The sequence below is a fragment of the Chlorocebus sabaeus genome, chromosome 7, assembly GCF_047675955.1.
Source record: "Chlorocebus sabaeus isolate Y175 chromosome 7, mChlSab1.0.hap1, whole genome shotgun sequence".
Lineage (NCBI taxonomy): Eukaryota > Metazoa > Chordata > Mammalia > Primates > Cercopithecidae > Chlorocebus > Chlorocebus sabaeus.
This window is the reverse complement of record NC_132910.1, coordinates 1,545,176-1,558,063: the sequence shown is the minus strand read 5'-3', so window position 1 is coordinate 1,558,063 and position 12,888 is coordinate 1,545,176. Positions and strand designations below refer to the sequence as shown.

The following is a 12,888-nucleotide window of genomic DNA, read 5'->3' as shown; positions in this document are numbered from 1 at the left end:
TCGTAACAGTCTCTCAGACCACAGTGCAATCAAATTAGAACTCAAGATTAAGAAACACACTCAAAACCATACAACTACATGGAAATTGAATGAACTGCTCCTGAATGACTCCTGAGTAAATAATGAAATTAAGACAGAAATCAAGAAGTTCTTTGAAACCAATGAGAACAAAAAGACAATGTACCAGAATCTCTGGGACACAGCTATGGCAGTGTTAAGAGGGAAATGTATAGCACTAATGTTCACATCAGAAAGCTAGAAAGATCACAAATCAACACCCTAACGTTACAATTAAAAGAGGTAGAGAAGCAAGAGCAAACAAATCCTAAACTAGGAGAAGACAAGAAATATCTAAGGTCAGAGCAGAACTGAAGGAGATAGAGACACGAAAAACCCTTCAAAAAAATCAATGAATCCAGGAGCTGGTTTTTTGAAAAAATTAACAAACAAAAAAACAAATAGACTACTAGCTAAACTATTAAAGAAGAAAAGAGAGAAGAATCAAATAAACCCAGTAAAAAATGATAAAGGAGATATCACCACCGACTGTAGCAGGACGAGCCACAGACAAAACTCCTCAGACACCAAGTTAAAGAAGTAAGGGGTTTATTCTGCTGGGAGCATCAGCAAGCCTTCTTGTGAAGGCTCCTGTGCCACATAGAACTTCCATTGACTTTGTATGGTTTTCTCTTGTTGATCTGTCTTATGTCAACTTAATTCTCAGGTCCAGCTGAAAAAAACCCTAAGATGGTAAAAATAAAATTTTCCCACCCCTACAATTGCAAGTATCTTTTCTCTCTCTGTTATTTAGCCTTTTAATCTTATAATAGTGTCTTTTGAATAACAAAAAGTTTCTAATTAAAAATTTTAACTTTATTTCCTTTAAGTCCCTTTTATTTGTGATACTAAAATCTTTTTTTAAATCATCTTTAAAACTTCTTTCTTTACCTTGAAGTCATCAAAATATCATCTTATATTATTTTCCAAAAGCTATATTTCCCATTCTCTCTTCTCATTATTCCAACATGACTTTTTTCCCTACTTCCCTGAAACTTTTCTTGTAAATGCCACAAAATTTATATTTCCAAGCTGGATCCCTACCCTGAGCTACAGATACAGATTTGTAACTTTTTACCTGTTCTCATAGCTTGTACATTTCAAATGTATCAGATTCTGAAAGAAACTCTTGATTCTCTACTCTCCAAACTGGGTTCTCCTCCCAGATTTTTCTATCTCAGTTATTTTCTATCTCAGGACCAAAACTTGAGTCAACTTTGATTTCTCTGTTTTCTTTAGCACCTAAATCTAATCAATCAGAAATTATTATTTTTTCCTATAGATATTTCCTAAATTTCAACGTTTTCTACCATCTTCACTGCTAGCTCCTTAACCCAAATCAAGCTCATCCTTTTCCTAGATGACTGCAATGGTCTATTGATTAGTTTCGCTTTTACTCTTGTCCTCTGGTTGTTCTTTGTAGAGTAGCCAGATTCATCTTTAGAAAATGGAAAATTGATCATATGATTTCCCTCCATACTCTTGTCCTCACATTTAGAATAAAACAGAAATTTATCTATGTAGCCCACATGTCTATTTCTTCAGCCTCACCTATTACCAGTCTCCCCTTCATTAATGTTGTTCCAGTCACACTGGCTTCTTACTGTTTTCCAAACCCACCAACTTTGTAGTTACCTCGGGAATTTTATACATGCTTTTTCCTTTGCCTGTCTTACTCTTTCCTGGAATTCAGTTTGACTTGCCTAGAATAGTATCTGGCACATGGCAAGTGAGCAAAAGCTATTGATAAATAAATAAATGGATGGATAAAAAATGAATGAATGGATAGATGCATAAAATTTGCAGAAAAATCTCTTTCTGAACATGTCAACCATCTTAAAAAATGATCTGAATTGATTCAGGTGGTAAAAGTATAGTTTTATTGTATAGCTACATTGAGCAGTGGTGAAGTCTTGGCTTGTCGTGCACCCATCACCTGAATTGTGAACATTGTAACCAACTGGTACTTTTTCAATCCTCACCCACCTCTCCCTTTTGAATCCCCAGTGTCTATTATTCTCCATTATATGTCCATGTGTGCCCATTGTTTAGCTCTCACTTGTAAGCAAGAACATGTGCCAACAGATTTTTATTTTTGCATTGGTAATTTCAGTATAACTTGTAGGATTGGAGGTAGGTTAAATGGAATGGCATTCATGGAAAATGCCCTGTTTGTTTTCTGAATCATCTCCTCAATTTCATTTGGTTGCCTTTTTCTCCAAAATGGATTGTTACTTAATTCACATTGTGATTGGTTTGATTTCTTTAGGTGATTTTTTTCATAGTTGTGTACCAGATTAAACAAACAACAAATCAATATCCAAACTCTGAAATTCATCTTTCTCTCACAGATCGTATGATCCTCAGAACTGCTATGGGTAGCATCTTAGACTGTGTAGCAGTCTTGGGAATAATCTGATTTTAAGCCCAACTCACTACAGAAATCTTTCAAAACATTTCCGCAAAATATCACCGCAGGTGATTATCCGGCTTCTGCTTAAAAATCTCCCATGATTTAAAAAATGCTCCCATGGAAATGAATCTCTTTCTTCAAATGACAACTGCTTCCTTTATAAATAACCCACCAAGCCTGATGTTGTGGTGCGTGCCTATAGTCTCAGCTACTTGGGAGACTGAGGCAAGAGGATCACCTGAGCCCAAGAATTTGAGGCTGTAGTATGCTGTAATTGCACCTGTGAATAGCCACTGTACTCCAGCCTAGATAATATAGTGAGATCCTGTCTCTAAATTAAAAAAAAAAAAAAAAAAAAAAGAAATGAAATGAAACACCAGAAACAGAGAAGGAAATAACCTGTCTCCCCTACAGAAGATTAATCAAACTGACTGTTTTGAAATGAAAAGGACTAGGTTTGATATCTGGATTATGTAGACATGTAATAAATATAAAGGGAAAAATCTATTTTTGGTCTCCTTGAACCATTTCATATTTAGCAAGTTAGAAATAAAAAGAAAGTGAGTTGTGTAAACTGGAGCTTGTGAAGGATTTAGATTCATAATCTGAGAAGTTCTTAGTTTCCTTTTCCCTAACCACAGGGAAATCATCATGGTTTATGGCAAATTGCTGCTCTGAAAGGCTCAGATTTGATTTTGTTATAAATTAAATATATTTTTTATTAGTCTTCTATCACCTTCCCATTCTTTTATTGTCTGGTAGAAATGTTGTACTCTTTATCATTTCATCCTTTATGTTATATTGCATAATGTGTTTTTCAACATCACTATTCTCTGTGTGTCTTACGGGCAAGTGTTATGTCTTATTTGTCTTTGTTTAATTGGTTAGCAGAGAACCTCAAACATAGTAGGATTCAATACATTTATTAAAGGAACAGTTTACTCTCTGTAATTAAGACATCCAATTAGTGCAATAAGTAGTCAACTGTTTGCTCTAAACTTTCTTGAATAATTCTCTTTTCATTAGTTCTGTTCACTATTTTAGGAGGATTCAGTTTTAGTGCCCAACATTCACTTTGTTTGACACATTTTTTAATTGATTAGTATGTGTGCTTTTAAGAATTGATTAGTATGTGTGCTGAACAGGATTTTCCCTGTTCAAAAAGTCTTTCTACAACTGAATTAGGGTGCTAGAAAGTTTCTTCCAGAGCTCCCAGAATGACTTTTTAAGCACTGAAAGTATTTATAAATCACCACTCCTCTGTAACTACTCACATTACTTTCATAAAGCCACACGTCAGAAAAATTGAATTTATCAGTACATAAAAAAAGCTCTTAAAATAAATGCTCCCCTAGTTTTCAAATATCTTTTCACAAAAATGCATATTTTGCTAAATAAGTTTTTATTGTTTTCAATAAATAATTGAATTTGCTCTATTTTCTGCTAAATAATCATCTCCTTTTATATAGCTTTCAATACATAAGAATAAACACAAATATGTTTGCTATTATATGAGGGCAGCTGCGCACACAAACACACAAACACACTCAAGCACAAAGACTCCCTCCCCTTGAGGTTTACTCTAAATTACCAGTTCAATGTTGTCTTCACAGGGTGCAGCTGAGGAGTGTCAAGCTGGACGCTTGCCTCAATTATAGCGCTTGATTAAAAGGTAGCAGAAAGTGCCAGGCCTTTACTAGAGTATACGTGGCAGTTCTTTCATTGCAGAACCAATTAAATAAATGCTTTTGAATTGTCCTTCAAAAGTCATAACTTCCATAAATAATTAGGCAGAGAAATTATTTTAAAAGAATTTATTTGAAATAAAGTATAGCAAAGATTTCTTTGTACATTTCGCCAAGAGTTGGTTGCATTTTCAACTCCCCTTCCCTTAAAGTAGATGGCTTTAATGTAGGTATTTTCACAATTTTACATCAGGAAATGCAAGAAGTTTTCAGCAAATGTATGGAGCAGTCCTGACGTCCAGATGCAGGGAGTTAGCTTCTAGAAGGAGGAAGCCCTGACGCGTAGATGATCATGCATAGGCAAACTTTAGCTGCACTGGGAGCTCATAAAAACTCAGGAATATTAATGATTCAGACTACATAGATTTTTGTGCCACTACATTTTAGTGGATTTAATTTACATTATATTCTTTGGTGGGGGAGGCATGTATATGAGAAGGGGAGAGAGAGAGAAAGAGAAAATGAGAGAGGAAGAGTGAAAAAGTTTTTTCTGTCTTCAAGATCATTCTATTGATATTAAGCTTTTAAACTTTTCCTTTGCAAACCAACTCTTCTCCCTCTTTAAACTTTCAATTCATTACTTAGATTTAGCATTTGAAGATCATTTTACTCTCAAAAATATAACTGCCAGTGATAGGAAGTCTGTAGTGGGAAATTCTTCCTGATGATTACATTTTTCATTCTTAAAAATATTATTATTTTGTTGTTAAAAAGTACTATGTAGTCGTAAAGCACCTGAGAAGGTTGTGTAGGTATATTTCTTAACTTCTCTGTAAAGTAGATATAGTCTCTCCATTAGGTAGATGAAGGATATTTTTCATGGGTCATCATGAAAAATATCTACAATTATTTGGGTCTCAGTTGAGGAGTGAACTATTTTAACTTTTGCCTTAAACAGCTGAAAATTATCCACTATTTCCTATGGGAGCGTGTTCTTACAGAATAATTAAGATTAGGTTATATATAGTACAACAGTTTCACATTTTTAATTTTAGGACTCATACTGACTGTAAGATATTGAGTAACCAAATATTTTAAATACATATTCTTTCTCTTGCCTCATACTGTTCTTTTTGTCCTGAATATTATTCCATCACTTTTTCCTTTGCATGTTTCCACACTTTGCTTGCTTTTCACCCTCAGTGAAACCCTCAGAGAAGACCCCTCTGACCCATTAGACCTGTGCAGATTCCTCTACTATACATGCTGAAGGTTCCTGTTTTTCTCACTACTAGTATTTAGCGCAACTGTAATGAAATTGTTCACTTTGTAGTGAGTTTAGTGTGTTTTTTCTGTTACACAGCCACAGTACTATGCAACATTCATATAGTTCTCTGGAGAAAATAGAAAATAATAATAAAGAAAGATTAAACAGTGTTTGTTAAACCATGTTTATGTAACAAGTTGTTAAATTAGGACATTTCCAGTTTCTTTTTCGGTTGAAATGTAAAGCTTTGGAATTTAAGACAGGCACACCCGCATACAGACTTTGCAACAGGGATGCACTTGTTGCACTAGATCCCAGTTTGTTGCCTAATCCAGTCTCGGTAGGTTGTCACTCGGGTATACACTCCTGGCCTATCTGGCAGGCCACACTGATCTCCCCAGCTTACTATCCCCACAAGAAACCAAAGCCGCCGTGAGTCTTCCTGTACTAGGGGGCCACCAGAGTCACCCTGTAAAAAAACAGAATGACTTATTACTTAAGTGCAAAGACAAACCCAAAATATTAAGGAGTTTATTTCTATGGCAGTCGAGGAAGGAGTCACATCCATTATATGAATAAAGTCAGCCTATTTCCTTTTGAAATATTATACCAAGTCGTGGAAAAATCACTGAAATCCTCAAAGTACCCGAGTTGTTCCTTCAGCAAGTCCAAGAAGATAACAAATACATTTTTCAGATTTCCCTCAGTCACTGCGTGGTTGCCTCCTACTCATCCAGGCTTTCTCTCCTTCAGGAAAACTTCTCTGAGCAACCTTTTTCCTTCCCACTCTCACCCTTTCCAGCTTTGGGCTCAATTGTTCTTCACTGTGTCCTTACATCTTGTGTGTGTCTCTGTCACTGCTCCACTACTTTATAAAAGCACATTTGTGCATTTGTGTGCCTATTTACACTTAATCCCATTGGTCAGTTTTTTGTTTGTTTGTTTTGTTTTGTTTTTGATATAGCAGCTGCATGCCTCTGAAACACTCACTTGCATTTATTATATTTGTTCAATGTCTATTTTCCCAGATATACTGTAAGGTCCAACAGGAAAGAAAACATACCTATTCTGTACACTGCTGAAACCGAAGCTTCTAGCCCTTAGGAGATGTTTGTTGAATGAATGAGTTTCTGGAAGTCTCACTTATCTTCCTAACCTTAGCACACTGCATGGTGTCTGATGCATAGTATATCATCAAAAAGTCTTCTTTTGGTGAAGAAATGTATATAGTCATAAGCAAAACACTCCTAATGAGATACTTACCACTCAGTCATAATAATGAACCAACAAACCAACAAACGTTTGTGCACATAATAATCTAGTTGGGGAGACATATTGAGTATGTCTTACATTCTGGGTTTAAGTCCTCCACTTACCAGCTATGTGACCTTTGATAAGCTGGTGAATAGCTCTCTGTACCTCTGTTTCCTCTTATAATGTTTGTATGACTTTAAAACTCAAAGCACTTTGAGTACAGCTTAGCATATAGTATAGTCAGTACTAATAAAAGTCAGCTATTATTACCAAGCGTGCTTCTAAATTAGTCAGCTATTCATTGGCTGCTCTTAGTAGCTAGCTCATCCATACCTGTTTAATTACTGGTCTAGATGGGGAGAAGAGTCAGTGTGTGAAGTGCCAGTATGCATGGCAAATACTTCATGAAGCTGGTGGTCACCTGCTTCTTTTATATGACATATGCATGCGTTAGTTAACCAGTTCTCAGTACTTTCTATTACTGTTTTTGTAGTGCTTTTTCTATAGTGAGAAATTATTTTGCATGATGTCTGACCAAATGTGGGCAAGTAAATGTTAAAGCAAGAAGGACTTGTAATTTTTCCATATCTAGCCAGCTTCATTGCCTGACTGCAGACATTTGAATTTGTGTCCTGTCTCGTAGACCATAGGCTTGCTGAATGCAGGGATAGTATTGTTGCGCTAACATAACGTCTGGTGGATAGAAAGTAATTAATATAATTCCTTTGAATTAATGAATGTAAAAATGAACAAAAGAATGGACAAAACAAATAAGATCTTTTAAGTTCTTATGTAAAGTGCTGTGTTCTTTTTTTTCTTTTTTTTTTTTTTTTAAGTGTGGACTATGCATTATAGTATTTCAGTTAAAAATCAGTGAGGCCTAGAGTGGAATACACATGGACGGTATCATGATGAGTTATGGCTTGAACTGGGATTGAAGGAAGAGAATAATTTGTATGCACCGAAGGACAGAAGGTAAGGGACATTATAAATGGGAAAATAATGAATAACACCCTTTTAAAACTCATGCTTATTTTTAAGTCTTAATTAATGCTCTCAGTAGGTCTGGAATTGTCAGTATGGAGGTGTGTTGCTTATTTGATTGATGGATTCTTTGGAAAGCTATCATGAAACTTGAGAATTTGTTGTTTTAGGGCTAGTAGTAACAGAGAAACAGGAAGGAGAGCAAGAAGGATTTCCTACTACAGAGACATCTCCACAGAAAGGAGATAAAGGAGTGGGTAATTAACAGTATCTTGACAATTGAAAAACAAATCTCCACCTACACACAACTTACAGTTGATAAAAATGTTTCATTTTGGGAAACGTGCTCATGGGTTGGGGGCTTTACATAAAATGTGAGAACTACTTTTTATCCACTTTTTAAAGACCATGAGCACTAAATATGAAAGTCAGTGACCTTTTGATGTGAAGAATAATTCTTATCCTTCTGTATGCAATTCACCCAGAAAAACAGCAACAAGTTCCTCAAGTAAACAGATCGATTTTTTAAAACTCCAGGCTAAAAGAATATTCCATTTCTGACACTACCTGTTCCTGTTACTATATGGAGTTGGATTTCAGATATGTGAACAAAACCTATTAAAATATATAACCGCATCAATTATGTTTAGATAATTTAATTTAACATTTTAGAATTAAAATTTGATTTTAATCACTTTACAGTGAGAATTTCATATTTATTGTTTGTTTTTGTACATTTGGTTAAAAATTATGGGCTAGATCCAAATATAATAGTTATTTCTTTTCTTTTTCATTTGTACTGTTTCATTATTGTAGGAGCTTTTGTGACTTAAATTACTAGGATTTTGTATAAAGTTTCTGTCTTCAAGATGTCCAAGAATTATTATTTATCTCTTAAAATTCATTTACTATATATATTAATTTTATAATATAGTGATTAATTTTTTATTTAATCCTTCATAGCAGTTAAAAGGTTGAGGTTAAAGTTATTAACACCAGTGACCATGGTCTACATTAACAACAGTGAAATAGATGAGATTTCTTTGTTGCTTAAAATGTGCCTGACATATTTAGTCTTCATTTAATTTTTCTTAGTACACAAAAAATTAGGTGCTATTATGATTATCCCCAGCTTTTAGATAAAGAGACTTCGTAATGGAGGTTAAGGAATTCATCGAGATCTTTTTGATTCTTGGCTTTGGATGGTTAACTACTCTGTAATGTGGCTTCTCAGAGTGAATGCTTTCATGATAGATAAACTTCATAAAAATTTTTATTTCTAAAATCTAGGTTATAAATTTTAGAGGAACAGAACTGTGTATTGTAACTGTTCCCTTTATGTCTATCACATTATCACATACTAGGGAGTGCTCATACACTTCTTGGATGATGACATGGATGAGATTGTCTTGAGCTTACCTGACATGCATCCACTCCACCTTGAAGTAGTCCAGCACATAGCATTCCGGGCAAGATGCCTCCATTATAACTATATGGTGCATTACATACATCATTACTTATTATTCTGACTTGTGCTTGCCTTAGCTCTGAAACTGTGGGGCCTGTTTGGTATAAAAGCAGGAAAAAAATGGACTTCAAGATATGTACATTATTGATCCTATAATAAATTTGAGAAGAAATAAGTGTACTCCAAACATTATTTCATATTTAACAGTGAAGGCTCCTAAAGATTTACTCTGGAGTTTCTTTGCAGCAAAAATTGTCCAAGTAGATGAAGATAACACCTTTCGCAGATCAGTTTTTTTTTTTTTTTTTTTGCTTTAGTTTTGTGACACAGTGCCCCTTAAACCTTTAGAGAAAACAAATTTGCTATCTTAAAATTGACTAAAAGAATTTAAATTATCCACTGACAGACTTTGGATTGGAAGATTACATATTGAATAACCTTTAACGTAGCAGCAAAAGAGAAACCAGCCTAGGTTCAAGGCTAAAGAACTAGTCTATTTTATATTGATGTACTCTCAGAATGACACCACCAGTTTTTCATGACTGGTGCAAATTTTATCTATTACACCAAATTACTTTGGGCCACAAAAACACAATAGAACATGTTCTAGAACTATTAAGGCTTTGTATTATTCCTTGGAGAGAGACAATCTACAACATGGGTAAAAGCCCAGGGAAATTGTCAATGCTACCCTTCCACTCCTTTGCTGATACTCTTACTTTCTCTTTGGTTCTAGTAGCTCTTGTGCATTGTCCTCATTTTAGTTTCCATTTTATTCATTCAATAAACAAATATAAACAATGCTTATGTACACATCGAATCTTTGCCATAGAGGCAGGATTTATTTTATCATAGAATACTTTAAAGGGCAGTTAATACTTTAAGAATTATTAAGTCCTCATAGAATGTCTAATCTAAATACTCCCATTGCTTTGGAAGGCCAAGGCAGGAGGATGACTTGAGGGCAGGAATTCGAGACCAGCCTGCGCAACATAGCAAGAACCTGTTTCTAGAAAACAAACAAACAAACAAACAAAAACAAACAAAAAACGCTGGCTATGGTGGTACACACTTATCTATAGTTCCAGCTACTTGGGAGGCTGAAGCAAGAGGATTTCTTAAGACCAGAGTTTGAGGCTGCAGTAAGCCATGATTGCGCCACTGCACTCCAGTCTGAGAAAGTCTTTGTCTCTAAAAAACAAGCAAACAAACAAACAAACAAAATATTTCTTATTGTTTATAAGGAAGCTGTTTGAATCTTATAGAATCTCCGTATTATGAAATAACTCATGTTTCTTCATAACTTTGTTTTACATTTTCCTTTTACTATATTTGAGAATTCTCCATAGTTCCTGGGCATTGCTTTGCTTTGCTAAGGAAACTCAGGGGTAGCTAGAGCTTGGTCTGAACAGAATATAGAATGATTCTGTCTGTAGAAGAATAGAAACACCTATTCCAGGCGTTTCCTAATTTAAAAAATTACATAATAGCAAATATAAGATATTTCTATTGTTAATTTTTTTCTGAGACACTTACCAGCATATTCTTGAGCACCCCATCCTGTTACATAAGCAGTAGAGCCAAGTGGAATATTCTGGGTAGCAGCTGGGAGACACACACTATGGATGTCTCTGGTAAAGGTGACACTGTTCTCAAGTCTCACAAGTGCAATGTCATTTTCATGAGTTGCAGATATATAATTGTTATGAATTAAAATACTTCTTACTCTCATTCTTAGTCTAGGATTTGTTGTGGAAATACCAAAGGTGGCAATCCATTCACGAGGATTGGAGTTGCTAAAACATTATGAAAACATGTTATATGAGTAGGGAATTTGTGAACATTTCAGATATATAAATTTGTCTTAGCCATCCTGTACCACTATCCAGAAACTATTGGATCCACATCTCTTTGTTATATATTCCTGCATTATAAGCTGGCAAGTGAGTTTAATTCTTCACTGGCAGAATACATGGTCACTTGTCTAAAGAAATGGAGAAGATTTTAGAAAACATATCTTGGGGTGATCTTGGTGTTTTTCTACTCCAATGAAGTTATACTGATATGTTAATGGTAAGTAGCATAACACAAATATCTTTGATTTCTCTTTTGTCCATACCTCCCTTCCCATTTAAGCAACTAAGAAACCTGAAATAATAAACATTTTAGATTTAACTACTTTCTTTCAATTCCTATCTTTTCCTTTAGCCAGGAGCACCATTTAAATTGATGACAAGGGGCATTCTTATCTTATTACTGGATGAATAATTTTTCTGCACTAAGTCTGATAATGGTTGAAGATCTTGGTGTGTGTGTGCATATATACACATACATACATATGGGGTCTTCAAAAGTTCATGGAAAATGTATATTATAAACAAATTATGCATGGATTTCAAAAATTTTTGCATGCAAATAGACTCATACTAACTTGTTATACTGAACAGGATCAGTTTGAGGCACTAAGAGGAGTAAGACATGCATTTGAAAAGAGCTCTTATCAAAGCAACATGAATGCTGCTAAAACTGAAGCAAAAAAACATCAAATTTATGATGAAACTGGAAGAATGGTGAAATTATTTATGCCTTACAAAAAGTTTATGGGGACAACGTCTCCCCCAGTCATCAGTTTATGAATGGATAATTTGTTTTAAGAAAGAAAGAGATGTGGTTGAGGGTGAAGTCTGCAGCAACAGATCATCCACATCAATTTGCTAGGAAAAATTTCATCTTGTTCATGTCTAAATTAAAGAAGACCAACAATTAACAGTGAGAAACAATAGACAACACCATAGACATCTCAACTGGTTCAACTTTTACAATTCTAACTGAAAAACTAAAGTTGAGCAAACTTTCTACTTGATGGATGCCAAAATTGTTTTGCCCAGATCAGCTGTACACAAGGTCAGAGCTTCCACTAGAAATTTTAAACATTTCAGATCAAGATTCTGAAGTATTTCTTTGAAGAATTATAACAGAAGATGAAACATGGCTTTAGCAATACAATCTTGAAGACAAAACACCATCAAAGCAATGGCTACAAAGAGGTAGAAGTGGTCCAGTCAAAGCAAAACCAGACTAGTCAAGAACAAAAGTCATGACAACAGATTTTTGGGATGCTGAAGGCATTTTGCTTGTTGACCTTCTAAAGGGTCAATGAAAACTAACATCTTCTTCTTATGAGAGTAAGAAAGTTAGCCAAAGCTTTAGTAGAAAAAGTGTCCAGGAAAGCTCCACCAGAGTTCTTCTCCACCACAACCATGCTCATGCTCATTCCTCTCATCAAATACAGTTAGTTTTATGAAAGTTTCAGTAAGAAATCACTAGGCATACACCTTTCAGTCCTGATTTGACTCCTTCTGATTTATTTTTGTTTCCTAATCTTAAAACAATCTTTAAAGGGCACCCGTTTTTCTTCAATAAGTACTGTAAAAAGGTAATGTAACAAAGACTGCATTGACATAGTTAAATTCTCAGGACCCTCAGTTCTTTAGGGATGGACTGTATGGCTGGTATTATTGCTTACAAAAGTGTCTTGAACTTGATGGTGCTTATGTTGAGAAATAAAGTTTATAATTTTTTATTTTATCTTTTAATTTTATTTTCCATAAACTTATTGAACTCCCCTCATATATATGTATATGTGTGTGTATACAAGTATATGTGCATCTATATACATAGAGAAAGACAGAGATAGAACAGTAGCGTGAAAAAAAAAAGGACATTACCTTTGTGACCTAAGAATAGGGACTTTTTGGCT

The 12,888-nt window shown here is 34.7% G+C and overlaps 1 protein-coding gene across 1 annotated transcript in view; it reads right to left on the bottom strand.

Annotated features, from left to right (window-relative positions):
* Positions 1-4,269: 4,269 nt before the first annotated feature.
* The window catches only part of TMPRSS11D (transmembrane serine protease 11D), a 62,918-nt gene continuing 54,299 nt past the window's right edge, over positions 4,270-12,888 (bottom strand). The window contains exons 8-10 of the mRNA XM_007998573.3: positions 10,665-10,924; positions 9,080-9,222; positions 4,270-5,891 (exon numbers count right to left, since the gene is read on the bottom strand). Coding sequence (XP_007996764.1) covers positions 5,730-5,891; positions 9,080-9,222; positions 10,665-10,924 — 565 coding nt within the window. The 3' untranslated portion in view covers positions 4,270-5,729. The remainder of the gene's footprint in view (positions 5,892-9,079; positions 9,223-10,664; positions 10,925-12,888) is intronic.